Below are 21,541 nucleotides of genomic sequence, written 5' to 3'. Positions count from 1 at the left end.
GTAGTAGACGCCAAATAAATTTTTTCCAAAGATGCTTTCTTGTCACTGAAGGTAGTCTCTAACATCCTATTACCCTGATGTTTGTTCAAGTGTTTGTATTTATGATATTTTTTTTTATTTTAATGAGTTATTAAATTATACAAAAGGGGGATTTTCCGCCATGATTGACAGCTGTGACAGCCGATTTGTCTGCTCGCATTCAATGGGGCTGCTCGTGATTTGTTGGACAAGTGTATATGGTCTATGGCTATTACAACTGTTTGATCCGAAGTCTTGCCCCTCTTAGTTACTGTTGCTAGTTCTGACAAACTTGGCAAAGAGAAACATGGCGATACAGTTGCATTGAGCTTGGTGCAAATCAATGTGCAATTTTTAAAGCCTTATATAATCTTAACATTATATTTGCATGCATACCATCCTAAATACTGAGCACAAACACATTTATTTACTTTTGGGAGGAAATTTAAAAGTCATGTCAAGTCAATTTTATTTATAGAGCCCATTATCACAAAACATGGTTTGCCTCAGAGGGCTTTACAGTGTACAACATCCCTCTGCCCTTAGACCCTCACATCACCCAAGGAAAAACTCCCAGTTCACCCCAAAATTAAAAATAAGGAAGGAAGGAAGTGTGCATCTAATCCTGGACAAGAGGCTCTTGCTTGTGGCAGTGCAAGATGTAAACATTAACAGCTTCCTTTTTGGCTGACCTGTAATGTTAGCTAGGTCAATGGTGTTAGCAGTAGATGCGCGCTTTCTTCTGTGTGGTGATACACCTGGTGGGTGTAGATCTGTAGGAAGACAACAGTTCCTACATGAAACTGCTCACAACAAGGTCTGTGGATTATGTTGAGTAACCAGGTTTTTATTTCTGGAAAGAGATATTGCTGTTGACTTTTTCAAATGTCTTTTGTGGTGCTTTAATGAACTACAAGCTGACTGCCTTCTAGTTACATTATATTGGAGAGAAGGCAGACATCTCTACTGCTGATTTCTCAAAAACTGCAACTCACACCAAAACAATCTTGTTTTATAAACAACACTATAGGTAAGAGCAAAAATATGTCTTTTTGATTTAGGAGTGAACTGTCACTTTATTATGGTTGCAGTCACCACATTGGCAGTCAGCACATCCCTAGTGGGGCTGGCAGATCTCAGATGCACACACACAGGTCACGCTAATAATGACTTTGGGTATCAACAGAGGAAAGGCAAGCCGATGAGGTGAAACTTCAGTTGTAAACGGCACATTAATTACACTGTCTTTCAGATGTGACCCTCCTCATCAAAAGTGATTGCAGGCAGAAAATACAGCAGGCAGCTTTTCATCTACAGATGTCCTGTTTTAAAGTACTTCATTACTGGACTACAAGTATTCAACATTGTAATATGCATGAGGGGATCCAATGTTGGCCAGGGGTTACAGTGCCAAACCCAGCTCTTCAAATTTAATTACAACTAATCAGGGAAATACAATGGGTGTCAGGGAGGTTAGACAACTACAAGAAAATATTATAGAGACTTGTCAAACCATCCCACATTGAAAAATAATGTATATCATGATGAGTAAAATCTAAAAAATAGAAAAGAAAAAAACTAGAATTACTGCCTTATGGTTATATGCCTCCATGAACCACTCAAGTTGCAGTAACAGTTTGCATCTATGACTGCCGGGCATCATGTATTTATGACAGTAGACAATACTTCACATATTGCTGCAAAAAAGCTGCATTTTCTAAAACTGGATGCTTCAACCCAGCAGCACAGAAGATCTTTACAATCTGCACAGTTTCAAGGTGGAAACCTAAAATTAGTGTCACCAATTTAGTATCTGACCAAATGTCTCCACATCTGTTGCTTCGTAATGGTGATGAGTAAAGGCCAAAAAAGAGTTTTTGCAGAACATTATGATGTCACAGTGAAATTGACCTTTTACATTTTGGATATGAAATGTCACCACTTCATAATTTTATCCTTTTAGACATGTGTGTGAAAGTTTGTAAGAATTAACACATTAATTCTTGAATTATGGCCAAAAACATGATTTGTGAGGTCACGGTGAGCATAGTTCGCAAAATTTAATCAGTTCATCCTTGTTTTCAAGTGGATGCTTGTGCCAAACTTGAGGAATTCCCTAAAGGTCTTTTTGAGGTAAATCATGAGAATGAGACAAATGCAAGGTCACATTGACCTTTGACCTTTTACCACCTAAATCTAATCATTAGATCACTGAGTCAAAGTGGATGTTTAGGCCAACTTTGAAGAAATTCCCTCAAGGCATACTTGAGATATTATGTTCTTGAGAATGAGAGTTTCCCAAGGTCACAGCGATCTTGACCTTTGATCACCAAAATATCATCAGTTCATTACAGAGCTCAAGTGGACGTATTTGCCAAAATGGAGGAAATTCCCTCAAGGGTTCTTGGGTTCATGAGAATGAGAGGGACACAAGGTCATGGTGACCTCATGGTACCAAAATCTTATCAGGTTATTGTTAAGTACAAGTGGACATTTTTGGCAAATTCAATGGAAGTTCCCTTAAGGTGTTCTTAAAGATTGAGAAGGGGACAAGGTAACAGTTACCTTTGACCTCTGACTACCGAAATAGAATCAGTTTATTATTGAGTGCAAGTGGATATCTGCACCAAATTTCAAAAATGACTAAAATGAAGGTGGAATGCTCCTTCAAGTTGCATTTCTTTTTCAGTATCGTAGTTAAGCGAATGTACATGGTATGATAATCGTCAACTTTCATATCATTGTACGGCATAAAATCAGTATATCGCTTCAACGCTATATCAGGTTCTTGAGAATGAGACAGATGGACAGACAGATGGACGGATGGGCAGACAAAAAACCTGAAAACACATTGCCTCCTGTGATGTCTTTTGCCTGCGCTGACATAAAAATGTGACCAGGCAAAGTGGTGAATCAAACTTCTCATGTCTACTTAGAACAGGAGTTTGTGGCAAATCCGAGCACCACGCTCTTAAACACACACACCCAGCAGCTGGGCGTGAAGTAAGTAATGGCACCAGCCAAGCCTGTCAGATGAGAATCATCTTAATTAAATCCCAGTGACAATTCTAATAGGAGGCAGCCATGACTGATGACTGAGATCTGCCTCTGGTCACATCACTGCAGTACACTCTATTTTTACCCCTCTCTTTCCCTCTGTCTTCCCCCTCCATCTCATTCCTTCACCCTGTCTTCTCTCCATCTCCTTTTTTTCTCTCTTATCTCTCCATTTGCTTGATCTCCCCCTCTGCCCATCTCTCTCTCTCTCTAACTCGCTCCCTGTATCTCTACCTTCAGTATCTCCTCCTCTTTCCTCTGTGTCTCCATCCTCCCAATCTATCTCCCTCTCTCTTCCCACATCTTTCTCTCCGTCCTTTCTCCTCTGTGCTATTACAGGCTCATTTTGTGGAAGTGCTCTTTTCACTTGAAACATAATCACAGAGGAATGCAGGCATCAAGTGCAGGGGCGGCTGAGAAAGGAGTTTGGGGCCTTTAGACGGTTCTCAGTGAAATTCGAAAGTGTTCTCCTTGAACCAACAATCCAGATGTGTTTAAAAAGCAAAGGCTTCACATGACAGAGGCAGATTAGAGATCAGGGTCAGCAAGCATGAAATAGAGGAGAGCGGAACAAAACCAGAAGTCGAAGAAGAAGGGACGGGGGGAGGGCAGAACTGTAAACCGATGTAACTGAGCATTCTGGGTCTGTTTTGCACGTAATGCTCTATAAGGACTTGATGAGTGTATTTTGCTTTGGTGTGGGAAAAATGTGACGCCTTATTGTCTCTCTCATAAGTTACGTGACAAATATACATATCTCCCATGTGGACAATTTTGTAAGAAATACACAATAATTTTATCAGCCTAACAGAAGCAGACATCATCAAAACCAGCAGAAATATGCCTTATCTGACATATTGGATTTCAAATGCCATATATGGTTAGCTTACATATTCACATGCACACAAAAATAATGTAATTATCATTAACTGTATATAGCAGCCAGCAAGCACCTTGCCAGAATGAATACATGTGTTCATCACCTTCAGCTACACACCAGACTGCAACCAGATGAATACGTTTTCATTTTAAAATGGTGTTTTACAACAAAAATGACCACTGTACATGCAAGCGTTTCAGCACCATTTCACAAATAATCTCCATTCTTACTAACAAACATGAAAATATTATATCACATGCACGTCATGGAAATGTCAATGCAAACAAGAAGCAGATTGTTACTCCGCAGGTGGTTGCTTTGTTTCACAAAATACTACAAAGATGGCAAAAAGTAACATTAGAGATGTCTTCGGTTGGACTGACTGAAAGTAGTGCATGAGTACAAAGTGCTCAAAGGTACAAAGGTAACAGAAAACAGACTGTGAGTCCTTGCATAGCAAATGAGGCAACATAGTGGAGCAGAATCAGCAGCATTAAAATTATCCATGGAAACGAATGGGGAAGGAGTACCCACACAGAAAGGCTAAGCATTGCTTTAGATTAAATGTTTGTAGATGTAGCTACAATGTTTTGGCTTTATATGTTGTGATTGATAAAACCCAATCAAGTAGGTAACATGGGTGTCTGTGTCATTGTTTTTAAATCGCTCTGTTTCCGCCTGTCAAGACCAAAATCACAACTCCCTGTGTTTTCAAAACACTGCAGTAGTGTATACATTAGGTGTAAACATAGCAATAAGTAGTTTTGAAATATAAAAATGTAAAAGTGTAGATGAGCCCAAGAATTATGGTTTTAGGGTGTCTTTGGTTTATTGGCACCAAAGTACATAAAGTATATAAACACTAAATTGAGCATTCGTTAAACCCCTTCCCCACACAGAAATGTTATAATTGCAGCTGAGCAACCAAAACTAGGTACGGCAGGTGTGTCAAGTTTTGGATTTCTCATGTTGAGGTGGTGTGCAAACAGTTGTAGTAAGAGCAGTACTCTAAGGTTATAACTGCCGTGTAAAGCCCCAAACTTTTCAAAAGTATGATCAGTTTATTCACCACTTGGGGCTGGTGAAGTTGGTTGGTGCAGCTTCAAACTGCAGCATCTGTTAGAGCTGACCGTGGGCTGGACTAGGGTGCAGAGGTATGGTGTGTGTATAAGTTACTGTATCATGTCATAGAACCAAGAACCAAGAGGGATGTCAAAGCTCAACTTATGCATTAAAAAAATGGAAAAATGACAACTTGTATATCAATTACTTATCACATTTACCTTGGATTCTTGAAGAAAGTGTTTTTCGCATGCCTCCACAGTGAACCAAAGAGAATGCAATTCAGAATTTTGATGGATAAACGAGACCTAAGTTATACTGCAGAAGTTGAGTGAGAGTTTATAAACAGATTTTTTGACATATTTTTGCTGCTGTTACACACAGACCCAGGTAACTTAAATTCATGAAGAAGGGTCGCCTTTCTAGAGTCTCCTTTCAGTTTTCTTTGCAAATTTAAGGTAACACGGGGTGAGTAATTGATATACAAATGTTCATTTTTCTGCTGCAAAAGCCTCAGCATATGGGACAAACACTCTACCAGGTGAGATACAGGAGTGCCCGCTTAAGGCAACACACATTTTAATTAATGGCACATTAAATTCTGCACCCATGAAACACATCCTGCAAGGTAAATCTGAGAGTGTGTGTTTTGTATACTAACCGGTAGGCCATAGCCAAGGCCCAGGCACCAGCAGCACAGTACAGGGAATCGCGGACCTTGGCCTCCTTGCAGTTGGGGCATGTTTTGACTGGGAAAAGACCAGTAGTGGGACTCTGGTAGTTCAGGATAGTTGCCTTGACTACATAAAGAGAGACAGAGAGAAAGATAGTAGAAGTGATGACACCAGAATTCCTGCAAAAACAGCATTTTTGTTAATATCTACTCACATCCAAATCAGCTGAAGTAACAGTAAAGAAAAGCCATGTTAAACCAGCTAACACTGCTCCATTACCCTATTTGAAAACAACTCAAGTGGCTCTAAAATGACTCTTTATGCAGCCGGTGCAGCTTGATGCACCTAATGTTCAGAAGATAAACGAGTCTGAGGATTTAGACCATAATTCATTACTAAGCTTCAGTGAGAATGCTGTTTATGAGCATATATACCTTCATACTCCCACACACTTTGCATGACCTTAGTTTGTCTTTTTTCACTCCTACACAGAGGTAATGCTCGCAAGCACCATCACTCCCATCACTAATGAGGAAATTCTTTATTTTGATGAATAATAAAATGAACTCGATGAGCCTCAGCTGTTCTAACTTGAATATATAAGTTTAATTATGGCACAAATCTGATATGCCTGTGTGTAAGAACTCATTTAGTGGATAACTAATACAGGTATTGTTTTAAGTCATTGTGCAAAGTAAGAAAAATACTTCACTGTGGTTGATTTGTTGTTTTGTTTGTTAATTTTGTCAATAAAAAGCATAAAGCTGTTTGTGATCTTGGCAGAAATCAGCATGTTGTCTGATTCTGTTTTTTCTTTTTTAATTTAAAGCCAATATCTGCTGATACTGATGACATGCTGATATTATGGCGCATTCCTATAAAGTAAAGAAAAATCCTTTCGGCCTGCATGTCCCACATCATTCAGATCCTCATATCATCCTGTCACCAGACAGGGGTTACTCGGGCATCAACAAGGTCGACCTCTTGTCTTGCAGACAGTCAAGGAAATTATGTTAAGTTGTTTTTTTGTCTTGTGCCTATGTTGTCTTGTGATTTCCTGTTTTATTTTGAAATCCTAACTCTCCTCTCGTTTCAGGTCACCTACTTCCTCCCTTTGTGTGTTTTCCCGCCAGTGTGATTGTCGGCCCCGCCCTGATTGTCTCCACCTGTTTCCCCTTACCTTGTGTATATATAGTCTGCGTCTCCCTTTGTCCTGTGCCAGTTCATCTTGTCTTGTCTGTCAGTGAGCCAATGCCATACTTATGCCCAAGTCAAGTTTTTGTTGTTCCTCGCTCAGTTGCATTGTTCAGGTTTGAAACCTATTTTCATTTGATACTTTGTTGAACTCTAGTTTTTTCATGTACCTCATTTGAGTGATTTTTTTGTTGATAATTTGTTTCCTCTTCTGGGAGATTTTTTGTTGTTACTTTTCCTCTTCGGAGTGATTTTGAGTTTTGCTTCTGCCTTTGTGAAGACTTTGCTGCTGCCTTTAAAAATAAAGTGTTTTTGACTTTTTGATACCTGGTGTCGTGCATTTGGGTTCAATTCCAGTTCCGTCTTGTCAGGAGCCTCTCAATATAAAATATGCTCAGCCTGAAGGACAATGATGCTCCTCAGGTTAACCACGTGTCAACACAACTGTTAAACATATCTTATGGGACACAGAATTAAACATTTATTAATGATCAAAAAATCCTGCACAATTACACCCGAGTCAGTCAGATACATTTCTGGTCCAGTTTTAGATGTTCATATGTCAGAGCAGTGTGTGTGTAAAGACATTTTATTCTGTTTTGCTGTGTCAGCTGGACAAGAAGCAGCCCCAGAATCAGACAGTACACAATAATGTACTACTAATGTGTTTTTTCTACTTCTTTAGGCTCTTCTGCATCCTGCATCTGGTATATGTGAAAATAGAATATTTACTAAGCTCCTCGCACAGGGTAACAGCTTATTCAGTGACCTGTGACCTTTATTCCGCCTTTTCTCCAAGTTCCTCTTATACAAGCTCGAATTAATAAATTCAACTCTGTTAATTCAATAGAGAAAAGGTTAGGCAAAGACATTTGGTTGTAATTGTTTCTTCTTTGATGAAAGTCAGCAAAAGTTAATTTAATACTTGTTGGAGAGCTTAATTTGTGTTATGTAGACACGTACAGTATACACTGTGAGTGTGCAATAACAGATGGATGCCTTTTCATGTTGAGCAAAGTGTGAACAGTGACATGGCAAGTGTGAATAGCTGTGACAGTAAAGAAAAACAATGATTCCTGGAGGAATAGCACTTGGACTCAGGGTGCCATGTTGTGCCGCAGAATACTTGTATTGTGCTGCACAAGCTGAACAGAGTCAAATTATGTTCATGTCAGTGCTTTGCAAGGCTTAGACAAGAGTGGTGCAAGAATGTGCACATTCTTCACCACCAGTTACAGACTTAACTCAGGCTCATATGAGGTGATGGAGGCATCATTTCCTTTTTGGCATAAGCTACATATTTCTGCAGTCTAAAAGAATGCTTCGGCCAGCTCCCTGTCTATCAGGGGTCAACCAATAATATTTTTTCAGGGCCGATTCCGATACTGATTATTAGTTAATGAGACCAATAATTGATATTTGAAACTGATATGCATTTACAATCAAAATGAAAATCTCTGTCAATACTTCGAATTTGGAATATAACAAACTCCAAAACAATGCTTTGTTTAAATGCCTATGGCAAATGTTTGCTCAAAACTTAATTGGTCAACAGCAAGTATCCCAGCAATTCAATGCAGTGAGATCTAGTCTTTAAGTATTTCAACTAGAGAATCAGGATTAATGTGAACTCTTCTGAAGTTACTTGGAGCAAAACACTGAATCCATTACAGTTTCAGTGTTGTTCTATAGCTGACCTTGACCTCTGGTCTCCCTCTGAGAAACTTCACTATTCTCACTTATATATTCAAAAACAGTTACAAAATACAACACTGCAGGAAATGAAGAAATAACCCAAGAAAACTTCCTCATGAGTTGCATGTCTGCGCCTCAAACATAAACTTAAACCAAAAATCTTACCCCGTAAAGTTGCCTGAGGAAAAAGGCCAATGGCTTGTTTATATGAAATTTGACTAATACTTTTCTTAAATGCGTGTACATACTTGCAGCATGTACATTTACTCTTGTTGGCTTTATAGCCATACATTTTGAACTGACACTCATGGTCCCCAGAGGATAGAGCTTAGTGTGTTTACATGCATTTAAGCAACCAGGTTACTCAGAGAAAGCAGGTTTTGTGTGTTAACATGCACTATAGTTCCCTGGTTATTGTAAATCAGATATATTGAGCATAGGGTTTCCTTATGGCATGAAAGTCTTTGAATTTCAAAAGAGCATTCAATGTTCAGCGGTGCAAACCCACTTATTCAGGCTTATCAAGGCTTCTTTGTATTAGTTTCAGTTCAACTTTGGATGGAATTATTTCAAATACAAAAACACATCTCTCTGTGTAATTATCTCACCATTTATTCATCTGCTCTGCTGTGACTTATTCCACCTGAATTCTCTGTAATGCACATAAGCACTTGTAAAAAGCAGATAAGAAATCCAGTGACCATATGCACGGCCACAAAATACAGGAGAAATTTATCTGAGGGAACCAGATTTCTCTTATCCCCTGCCCTGATTTCAGAAACCAGGTTTCTTGTTTGTACAACACTTAAGAAATGATCTTACTGGAAAGAGCTGGCTGTAACTCGATTACTTAAGTGCAGGTCAATTCACTCCACCTTGTGATCCTGTAACTCTGCGGCACATGGTTCACATTTTTGCTTTTTAGTGAAATATCTCATCAACTTTAATGTGTATTGCAATGAAAATTGGTAATGGTGTTTATATTCCCCTCAGGGTGAATTTTAATAAATTCAGGGGATTTCCTGACTTTTCATCTAGCACCATTGTCAGGCTGAAGTTTAGCTATTTTCCACTCAAAACGTTGGCTATTCTATGAGCACATATCAGCCGACTGGAGCATTGTCATTAAGAGCGTGCTAGCATGCTGACATTAGCATTTAGCTCAAAGCGCCACTGTGCCAAAGTACAGCCTCATTGAGCTGCTACAGTGTGGCTGTAGACTCATAGTCTTTTAGCTGTTTTAGCTCTTTTAGCATATAATTTAGCTGTTTATGCACTTTTCCTTACCCCCTTATTTCTATGATGTATAGTTTTTACTAATCACAAAAACAGGATTAAAGGACCAGTGTGTATGATTTAGGAATATCTATTGACATAAATGAAATATTATATTCACAGTTAGATTTGAATTAGTGTAAAAGTTTTTTTTTCATTCGCTCACAACAAGCCCTTTTACATAGGAAGCGAGTCCATTTCAACCAAGCGCTTGGAAAGGGTGGGGTGGAGGGAGGGCATGTTCAATTCACAATCTGCATCCTCACCACTATACGCTACTAAATACTGCACGCTGGTCCTTTAAATTTGGAACACCTGATTGTTCGTTTTGAAATTAACACTCGAACTCGAGACAATAGATGAACCGAGACAGCCCACTTCAGATTCATTACTTGTATCTGTGTCATGCAGGTTTCGCCACTGCCGCGCCCCTCTGGGAGACTAGCAGAAGCCCTGACGTTTAGTACACTTCCAAACAAGGCGGGGGTATGCCTGGGAGAGACAACCATGGCCACTTCAGAGACCAGAGGTGAATAGCATTTTGTATCATTGGCACAGCTTGTCATGAGGTATCTACTGTTATGGGTAATCTTTGCTAGAACTGTAAAACCACACAACTTTTACCCTTTACAGTTATAAACTGTGCAGTACTAATTAGGTGATGCATGGGCTAAAATACATTTTAGACAACTAGTTTAAAAAAGGGAATACAACTAACTACATTGCAAAATGAGGCACTTCCTATATAGTGATTGAAATGCTGTTGAAATATTTGATATACACAACCACGAAGGATGTCTGTAGGTGTTACAGCAACAGAAGTTCCTTGCTGTAGAGTGCAAGCATCAGGTAGTGTTAGGAGGAAGTACCAAGATATATTCATTATTTTAGAGTTAGCGGAATGCCTGTGCACTACAGAAGTTAATGACCGAGGTAATTTCTTTGGAAATAAGGGAGACATATTTCAGCTGGGGCTTATGACTATGAATGTCTGATTGCACCGAATGGATGAACAAAGACAAACTAAGATGCCTCTAATTCACCAAAGTTCATGTTCAGTATTAGTAACTGAAGACAGAAGAACAGATGGAAGCTCTTAATACGAATAGATCGCAGCCCTCCAATAATATATGCTGAAATATTACATATTCAAACAGAAAGCCTCTGGGAAAGTAATTTATCTGTTTCAAACACACACATGCACACACGCGCGCACACACACACACACACACACACACACACACACACACACACACACACACACACACACACACACACACACACACACATCCTCCTCTCCTGCAGAGGTCCCCTTACTGATGACTAATCTGTCTGGAGGGATCACTTCATTTTTCATCAGAACATTATGCCGGTGCAAATGACGGGGACATCCATTCTGCACTGTCATTTGTTACAGGGCAAAAAGAGAGACATGGAGGAAGAGACTGATGGAAAGAGGGACGGAAGGAGACTGAGATGAGGAAGAAATAGAGAGGAGGTGTGCGTATGAGTGTGTGGGAGAGCAAAAAAGAGGATGTATGTGCACCTCGGAGTAAAAGAGTGAAAGTAATACGCACTGGAAGAGAGACGGGGCGGAAATGTCATTCAATGTGTGTTTGTGTGTGTTTAGGGGAGCATGTTTAAATGTGTATTGGTGAATTGAAGGTGACAGTCCACTTGGCAGAGAGATATAGAGGCTGATGGGGTGAATTAAGCAGAATATTAATAAACCTGTCAGGCACTTCACCGCTAAGCGTCACACTAATTAAGAGCACATTTACATGTATGCACATCTGAAAACACAGTCTTGCATTATTACCTGTCTCTGGACATTACATGGGCTCTTATATGTAACTCTATACTTATTAAAGTAACTGGATTTATATAGATGAGCCCACACTATAAAAGCAGACCATGTGGAAAGACAAACAGCCTCTCTGGTTTATTCATTTCTGTGCCCCTGTAAGGACACTTGGTCTCAGCATAGAGTAAATGAAGTGTAAACATGCATGCTTAGACACACACACACGCACGCACGCACGCACACACGCGCGCGCGCGCGCACGCACACGCACACGCACGCACACACACACACACACACACACACACACACACACACACACACACACACACACACACACACACACACACACACACACACGCACGCACACACACGCACGCACACACACTGCAGTCCCCTATAGATTCATTCTGATTGCTAACCAGTAACAGGACAATGCCATTGGTAAGAGGCGAATTTTGACTGCAGCTACAATAGTGGTAGTCATATAGTCAACATATTGGTAGTCACACTCAGCAGAAACATCTGTAACAAGTTCTGTCTGTCTCGGTAATCAAAAATATATGTAAAAAAACATACGTCATAATAAATCAAAATGCACATCTTCAGCTTTTTTTCAACAATTATGAATAGTTAGTAAAATGTACATCATTAATGGTGCACCCTTCAGCTCACCTGGTAGTGGAGTATGCGCCCCATTCACCCACCAGTCCCATTAAAATCTATGTAAATCTAATCTATTATATCTATGATAATTATATGATCTAACAGGAGAATATATGTCTTGAAAACAACAAAAAAGAAAACTATTAACATGTTGCATAAGTGTCCTGAATGACATCAATTTCTGCAGCACTCTGTATTATAAAATTACAGAAATGATTGTATTTTACTTCAAGCCCTCATCCAACAAATGTAAAATAGTTCTGTCTTTAGCACCATGTATCCTAGGTTCCATATTAACATCATCATTGACTGGTGACATTTTGTAAGAGTGTGTTGAGGACTCCACTGTAGAGCAAGCATTATTTTTTTGTTGCAGGTAGACCAGCTTGTAATATTTGTTTTTGATGTAGTGAAATATTTAACAGAGAAAAGTTATTACAGAGTGAAACAGTGGGGTGCATGGTACGTCAAAATCAATAATGTTTGTCAGGACAGCACAAACTAGTTTCCAAAGAAGAGATAAATCCTTACAAGGATAAAACATGTACAGAAAAGAGCCAACAGTATTCAAGCACAATGGGTAATTGACTCAACTTTAAATGACCATTTTGCAAATATTGCCTATTATGGGGTGACAGTATTTCAACAAAAGGAAGGATAATGATAAACAAAGGCCTTGCAGGTCCAGTGCGTCAGATTTAGCATTAAATATTGGCTGAAATGGAATCTAACATTCAAAACTATGTTTTCTTATGTGTATAATCAACTGAAACTAAGAAAGTTTGTGTTTTTGTTTCCTTAAAATGAGCTGTTTATGTCTACATATCCACAAAGTCCACTAGGTTGTTTCTACAGTAGCCATGAATGGATATACCAAACACTGACTCTAGGTAGGGCCATTAAGATTTTCCTGTCAGCCACCGTAGCTCTCTTATGTGCACATGGGAGAAGTATCAGTTGGCTGCAATCTCACACTTCACTAGATGACACTACTATTACTGGTCATTGGTCTCACAAAAAATAAAACATAAAAGTCATTATTACAGCTGTTACTGTTCATAATTATAAATCAACTTACTTATGTGTTGTTTTTGAAATTCAACTGGCATCTCAGAAGTTATTTCTCTATAAAAACCCCACTGCAATATAACATTTCAAAACTAATTTTAGTTTTAGGAAAGATGAATAGATTATCAAATGTTCACCAGCAATCTATTTTTATTCTGTCACTAAGTTAGTTCAATGCAGCAGTACACTTCTATAAAGCCCACACATGAAAAATCAAATCATTTACAGTGCACATGTAAAATGTATTTCAGAAAAAAAGCCCTGGATAAAATGGGTTGTGGAGGTCCAGTATCACTCAATTTGGAACTATAAAGGACTTAAGGTCTTCTGCAAAAACAGTGCTGCGGAAGTCATCATTAGACGCAGAACATAAACGATGAGAGTGCTTAACGCTGTTCAGTCTCAGACTGCAAGTTCCTCTGGATGCAAATCAACTGTTGTTGGGAGTTTTCTGCCAAACCATCCATCAAGCTAATGTCCCACTAAATCAGCAGCTAATGTCTCAGACGCACACAGTCTGCTCTTTTACAATGGGCCATTTCACTGCACCGACAGGGTGGAGAAAATGAGAGAAGATGATGAGAAACGAAGAAAAAAATACTAAGAGACAGATCTAAAAGAAAAAAAGATGGAAAGAGTGAGATGATATCTGTGAAGTAATGCAGCAGATGCTGCAGGAAAAAATGGAAATCCACAAACTGCGATATTCACCATTAGTACAATCTCAACAATAACTACTACCTACTCCTGCTGATGCTGTCATAATGTTTCCTGCAATATATTATCCGTGACATGAGGGTTTACTGAATAAAAAACAAATGACTAGGCTAGACTAGCCATTCTTCCTGAGAGTGATATGAGGAGGAAAGATCAATATGCATGTCCAGTAGGGAGCTAAAGTCAAGAGATGACGTTGAGCCTAACTGAACATAGTTTGCTTTTTTTTTTTTTTTTAAATTTACATTAGAGCCGGGTTATAGCTCGCTGATTAACCCTGCCTTCAGTCTTAATGCTTAGTTATGCCATGTTAAATTCTTGATTCCAACCACTTATAAGCCTATTTCCAAAAATATACTGTATGTAAATGTACTTTTCATGCACAGCAGGAGTCAGTACATGTTGAACGCTGAAAACTAGCTTTCAAATGATAAGAATAATCTATTGGCTTTTCATTTTTTTTCTAATTAAGAAAATTTAAAAAAAAGAGAGAGAAGATACATTACACTCCACTTGTATCAACCCTAACAATAACTTTAAAAGTCAAATTCAGTAAATTTTCACTATTTTTGCATGTGTAAAGGTGCCATCTAACACACTGTTTACAACTGATTGTTGAAATGTGTAATATGTGTAAATTATGTTAAATGAAAACATAATTATGCTCCTCAAGATGGCATGATATTTATAAAAAGATCTGGTGTATTTTAATTAATGAGTAACTAAACTTTCATTTCAAACTAAACTTATCTTTAGTTGAAAAGCAATATATATGGGTATTTAGTAGTGATTTTTGATTGATTCAGGTCCAACTCTTGAAATTTGAGTACAAAATATTAAATTTCTACATATTCTTTTAAAAATATGCATAGTGACTGCCCTCTAAAAGTTGGATTATAATTAAATTTTGCTATTAGCTGACCCTGGTAGCAAGAGCCTGCTTTCATCACTAACCGTGCCCACTGACACCACCTGGTCAGGGAGGTGCTGTGGATCAAGAGTCAGCACGGTTGGGTGACTGGGTATAACTTAGCCCCCCTCCCAGCCATTCACATTTTTGAGACTTTTTTTTCATATTCCAGGGGGGCACTCAAGCCAAAAGTGGGGGGTTTGGCTTCTTGCTTCTGTCTTCTACTACAGTGCCATAACTCTTGCTGTTTACCATGGTTATATGGTTTGTATTATTATTTTGATATTATTTGTTTCTGAAAAAAAAGATATGTTTTATACTCAGTTAGATTACACTTTTTAAAGCAACTTCGATTCTCCTACTTTATTCTCTTACTTGTAACTGTTTAATTACAGACATGATATTTGCAGGAACTTGCTTTCTCATGTACTGTTAACCCTTCTGAAAGTGGTGTGTTTTTTTTTTTATTAAGTCACTGAAAAATAACAAACTGATTTGACTGATATGGTCTGAACTGGTTAAATATTGCAAAAGATGAGGTAAGGGAGTGCGGGAATCTGAAGCAGCAGATGGAAAGAGTTTAAAAAATGAAAAACAAAGTGGAGAAAAAACCAGCCGAGGCAACCTTATGTTTTTGCAATGAGCTCATAAAGACTATAAAAAGAAGAAAAAAAAACTTTTTTTTTCATTCCTTAATCATTGTGAGCCAGACGGCGAGCAATAGTGCCTTCTGCCTCCAGTATTATCAGGAAGGAGTCAATGGAGTGTGGCCACATTGCCACATAAATAAGAAAGTATAGAGAGGGGAGGGAATGAAAGGAGAGGGGAGAAAAAGAGAGAGAGAGATGATGATGATGGAGTGATGGACTATGATAGATGGAGAATTTTCTCTACAAGTCCCGTATCACAACAGGATCGTAGTATGCTTAATACAGCTGGGGGAGGCTTTGCAACAAAACAACAAAGAAAAAGAAAGGAGGAAAAATGTAACTGGTTTGATTTGTCATTGTCACCCCAGTCTCACCCCTCTCCACCTCTCTCCCTCCCTGAAACTGAAAGAAAGCAGGTATATTGGCAGGCAGGTCTGGGTGCTAGCGATAACAATGCTGGCTTTGTTCCCCGCAAGAATTGGACAAGCGCTCCCAGCCCCCCGCCCAACACAACAATTAAACAAGCCCAGTGTTCAACTCCGCGTTCTCGACGTACTGCAATCTGGTGTCGGCTTTTCTCCGTAAATCTATGGGGTTTCAATGCAGCTGATGCTGGAGGCTATGCTGCGCGCGCTGATAGCAGCAAATCACTTCCAACTGAGAGCTACACCTGTTGCACACTAAGCTCCTGTTTATTGTCTTCTGTCTGTTTCCAAACGCACATACACATGCAGGCTAATGAATACCCAGCAACCGTACACAGACAGCACACACACAAACCGACAGGGGAGCGCGCGCGCGTGCACACACACACACACACACACACACACACACACACACACACAAGCTGCCCTGTCTTCATCAGGATGGACCATTGGGCTGTGTCATATCTGCCAGGAGTGTGTTCATGTGAGAAAACGGTGCATCCAGCCTGGAACAGGCGCTTCAACACATTAACAATCCCTCCATCCACACCTGGGTTACAGGCAGTTACCATCCACTTCACTGTTTACTGCTGGCAAATGCTGTTCTTTATAGAGTCTTAAGTAAATCTGCCGTCTGAGCTAAATCCTGACCCAAAGCTGAGATTTGTCTTTGTTGTCTCAGTAAATGTTATCATTCTTCTTCCACTGTTTGCAGCTTTATGAAATTTATATTAGTTTGACATCATTTTATTACAGATACTGTGACTCTAATATTATAAACATCATTCAGTCAGCAAATAACAGTTTCTGCAATATAAAGCTGAGTATATAACCACCTGCTGTTGGGTAAATACTATATGGTATATTCAGCGGGAAAAATCTAATAAAACATTTTTTAGACTGAGACGACTCCAGGTTACAGGTTGTGTTGCAATCTGGCAATGCCTACTCCATATCAGCTGCTCCTGGCGAGCACAGACTTGTTTCCAACTTTCTGCTGTGATTTACTTCATGTTCTGTAGCTGGGTGCTTCTCTGTGGGTGACCTGATGTACTGTGTGTCCCACTACTCATACTTAGTATGCCAGACAAGGCAACATTTAGTATGCCCCAATATAAATACCTTAAAATTATTTTACATGTTCAAAAATGGTTTGTCTTCTTATTTAAGTTAAAGTATTTATGTTTCAGATTATCTATGCTTTACTCACAACTCACAATATAATCTATATGTATATATGTATGCATATGCATGTATGGAAATCTGTTTATATATGTATATATTTATGTGTGTGTGTGTGTGTGTATGCGCGCATGTATGTTTATATAACTATTTTATTTTGCTGGTCAAATATTTGTTCATGGCCTCTTCGCGGCCATCAAGGGACTGTGTTACTCTTCTCTCAGATGATTTTGTGTTGTCTTAATTGTAGTTTGTCAGTTGAATTGTTGATTTTTGTTTTGTTTTTTCATTTAGTTTCTTGTTATTCACTTCTGTTTGTATGTACAACAGGACCCCCTCGAAAACAAGATGGTTCATCTCAAGAGGTTTACAATGAAATAAACTTGTACAACATATAGTATGTCGAATGCAGTCTGCCAAAAATAGACGGAATCACCATCACGTCGCTCTAACAACAACAGTCTCTTATGGGTTGAAAAGTGGCAGCTGTTTTGAATTGGGGAGCTATGTGAAATCTGTTGTCATTTTCAGCCAAAACTGTAGCGTTTGAAAATATAGAGTTAAACATGGTGGGGCAGCCTATCTGACAAACGCAGCCATTTCGTGAAGAAAATGAAGGCATAACGGCTTCAGTTACCCATCGGAAAAGGCTGTCTAAGGGCAAGGTAAAGTAGTGAAAATACTGTAATTATAGTGTGCACATAAAGTGATACACAGTCATGCAAATCAGCATCATAGCAGTTTGCTGCTGTATATAAATCAGCTGAGCAGACTTGTTGCCCTCAAACTACATTAATAAAGTGAAAACATTAATAGTCAAACACAGACGGAAGAAATGCATGAGGCTATATCACTGTCCACTTATGCATGACTTCAGAAAAAGTCGAGATTGAGTGTGACACAAATCCAAACAGCATGCAATGTGCAGCGATTGGCAGTGATTTATTCTGCGTATCTCTTAAAGGCCCATTGACAGCTCACTGACAGCTGACAGAAGCCACAAAAATAATCAGATGGATAATTAACAACAACAAAAAGACATATGGAAATAGCAATGACCAAGAAATGTCATTTTACTGCCATGAATATAACAATGCATGTTACAAACACTGCAAAGTAAGAACAGCTGAGCCCTTCAGGTGTACGCCAGTACAGTGTCCATATTAGGACATCCTCAGGTATGAGGGTTCAGAGTCAGAGCTTCGATGAAAAGGCATCAGGTCTCAGAGAAAACACTGTCAGACTTCAGAAAAAAAAGTCATCAGACCAAATGGCCTCAGAAATAAAGTCGTCAGGAAAAAAGGTAATCAGACAAAACAGCCTCAGAAAAAAAATCTTCAGAAAAAAAGGCCTCAGAAAAAAAGTCGTCAGACAAAACAGACTCAGAAAAAAAGTCGTCAGAAAAAAACAGACTCCCGGGAATAACCGACTGGGGACCGTAAATACGTCATCCAGATGCGACTTGAACTGTACTGATGCAGGCGCAGTGTACATGGAAGAAACTGAGCGTAAATTTTATTCATTCTCTTTCTTTTGTCGTACTTCAGCCACTGTTGAGATATGTTCATTTGTAACGCTGCGTTTCTTAACGTTAATTATTACCCCCACTTACCCCTGCTATGCTGAAGTGAGGTTAAAGTATCCGTGATAGGCGCGTTGCCATTTTGCCAGGGTCTGTCATTGGGAGCCTTGCATCTGCGCAGTAACGATACCCATTATGAAGAGTTCCCGCCTAAACACACGTCCGACCAATCGCGTGCAGCTGCATTGAATGCGAATGCGCAGATTGGCTGTCACGGCTATCAATCATGGTTGGAAAAGCCCCATTTTTTATAATTTAATAACTCAATAAAACTGAACTGATCATGAAAAAAAAAAACACTTAAAAAAAAACCTCCCACAGTCCAAAGACATGCAGCTCAGGTTGATTGGTGACTCTGAATTGCCCTTAGGTGTGATTGTGAGCGTGTATGGTTGTCTGTCTATATGTGTCGGCCCTGCGATAGTCTGGCAGCCTGTCCAGGGTGTACCCCGCCTTCCACCAAATGACAGCTGGGATTGGCTCCAGCCCCCTGCGACCCTTACGAGGACAAGCGGTTACAGAAAATGACTGACTGACAAACATCGGGGTGATGAGAACTACCTTCAGAGACAGAAATCATCTTTGGGAAACATTTGAGTTTTTAGTTCAGCCTATGACCATTCACTAACTTGGAAGGGCGGGTCTTAGAACCTGTACTGCAGTCGGAGATTGAGATTGAATAACCTCACTTTGGGGTAGCTGTCATGTCGTCCATCTTTATATACAGTCGATGAGTTAATGGCCTAAAAACTGTTTCATATAAAGCAATCAGACGCAAACAATACAGTAAATGCAAGTTGGAATGAGCGACGTAGCTTTTTAACTACTGTGTGATGCTGGTGAGGTGAGGTGAGGTGAAGCTGGTGTTGGATTGCAAGGAGAACAATTGTCTGTTGAACACTTTAAACAAACATAATCCCAACCTGTTAAACTGCAACATGGTGAACTACACTGTGACACCCGATGAGCCAGAGCTCTTCTTTAAAATCACTGTCTAATCACAGTAATTGATGCAAACAATGTAGAACAAGTACTGATCCGGCTGTTCAATATCTAACCTTCAAAAAACTTCAACTTGACGCTTTTGGTTAAGTCCAGCTCGTGATTATCAACCTAACTTTAGCCTGGAGTCTGATTGACAGTGCACTAATGATTTTTTTCCTCTCACATTCCTACCTTACTGTGACTCACAGAGCCATTTGCCTTGATTTTCCAACTTGTAAAAACATTAGGACATGCTGCTCTACATGATTACCCAAAAGCAAACATACAACGTAATCGATGGATACAATGTCCCCTGCCGAGTTGAATCAGACAGATTCTGGTCATCTCATGATTGTTTAGTTGGTCTATGGTGGACATGACCATGGGACATTTGTGATGTGTCTTTACCAATAATTACAAATTAAGCTACATTTGTCTACAGATTTCTTCAGCTACACACAGTACACAGTTGTGGGCATATCTTAATGCACTAAAAACTCAGAAAATCCTCCTGAGAGCTTGTCCAGATTTTTCCGCTGTACTCCACAGTACATTTTTGTTACTTCAACAAGAGCAACTGAGAAAAGCCGAGCTTATGTCCACAGTGGCAAAATCAGCACTGATCCATGGGGACGGCATCCTGAGCTGTATTACCAGAATCCAACAGCCACACACAGCCAGAGGCAACACATGATCCTGCCTTCTGCACACTAAACCCAACTCCATCTGCTTAGAAAAAGTGGTGTGTTTGGCCTTTCCTCTCAGTTGCTATCCAGCTCCTCTTGTATTGATTTTACTTTGAAAAGGAATCTAGTTTGTCCTCATAGGGCAAAACAAACACAAAAGATACACTCATACACTACATAATTCTTTGTTTTGTTTTTGGTTTGTGACCATACACTGTGTCAAAATAATGGATGGAGTCACAAGCTTGGAGTTTGGCATATTGGCTTTCATCATCTTGAATTTTTGGAACCAGAAGTGACCATATGTGGACAAGAGGGTGAAGCTGCGGAGGAGTAAGGGGTGGATCTTACTCAAAAACATTGGCGATGCACCTCACACACAGCCTGTCACTCAAAGCAGAAACCTAACTAGTAAAGCATAACTTTAAGCCTTAATAAAATGTAAACAGATGAGTTACATAATAATTCACCGCTTGTACAATTGTCATGAATGTCGAAATTAGCTATAAAGACCAAAACGTTTATTTGTACATGGCTGTGAATATGTTTATTCTGCTGTAAAGTTGGGCATTTTAACATGAGGGTCTATGAGGATTGACTCATTTTTAAGTGTGCCTCAGGTGGCCATTAGAAGAACTGCAATTGTTGGCACTGCTGCTTTAGCTTCATTTTCAGGCTGGGACAAAGGTGGAGATTTTATTTCAACATGAAATTCCTGCATTCTGGTTATTTTTATGTACCAGTTTAATGTGGAGATGTCCTCATTAATGTAAAATAAAACACAAAATTCAGGCAGCAGGCGAAAATTCAAAATATTAGGTAATATAATGCAGTAAGGCTCTTGGGCATTCTGTATTGCTTTAGAAAAAAGTTCATGTTATGTCTGCTGAGTCAACTCACATGTAGACATGATGTACTCTATCCTCCGCTTTTGTGTCTTTTGTTTGGGGAAGTAACACCTCTTTATACTGTATGTGCATGTGTGCACATTTATACATTTAAATTATTTCATTTA

At 39.3% G+C, this 21,541-nt stretch overlaps 1 protein-coding gene across 3 annotated transcripts in view; it reads right to left on the bottom strand.

Annotated features, from left to right (window-relative positions):
• Positions 1-21,541, bottom strand: part of phkb (phosphorylase kinase, beta) — a 146,833-nt gene that overhangs the window by 117,717 nt on the left and 7,575 nt on the right. For all 3 annotated transcript variants that reach the window (XM_042484300.2, XM_042484291.2, XM_042484283.2), the window contains one exon: positions 5,679-5,817. In XM_042484300.2, the coding sequence (XP_042340234.2) occupies positions 5,679-5,817 (139 nt within the window). The remainder of the gene's footprint in view (positions 1-5,678; positions 5,818-21,541) is intronic.

The sequence above is a fragment of the Plectropomus leopardus genome, chromosome 1, assembly GCF_026936395.1.
Source record: "Plectropomus leopardus strain MGB_pleo_1.0 chromosome 1, ASM2693639v1, whole genome shotgun sequence".
In the NCBI taxonomy this organism is placed as follows: domain Eukaryota; kingdom Metazoa; phylum Chordata; class Actinopteri; order Perciformes; family Serranidae; genus Plectropomus; species Plectropomus leopardus.
Note: the sequence above shows the minus strand (reverse complement) of the source record. Positions and strands in the feature narration are given on the sequence as shown.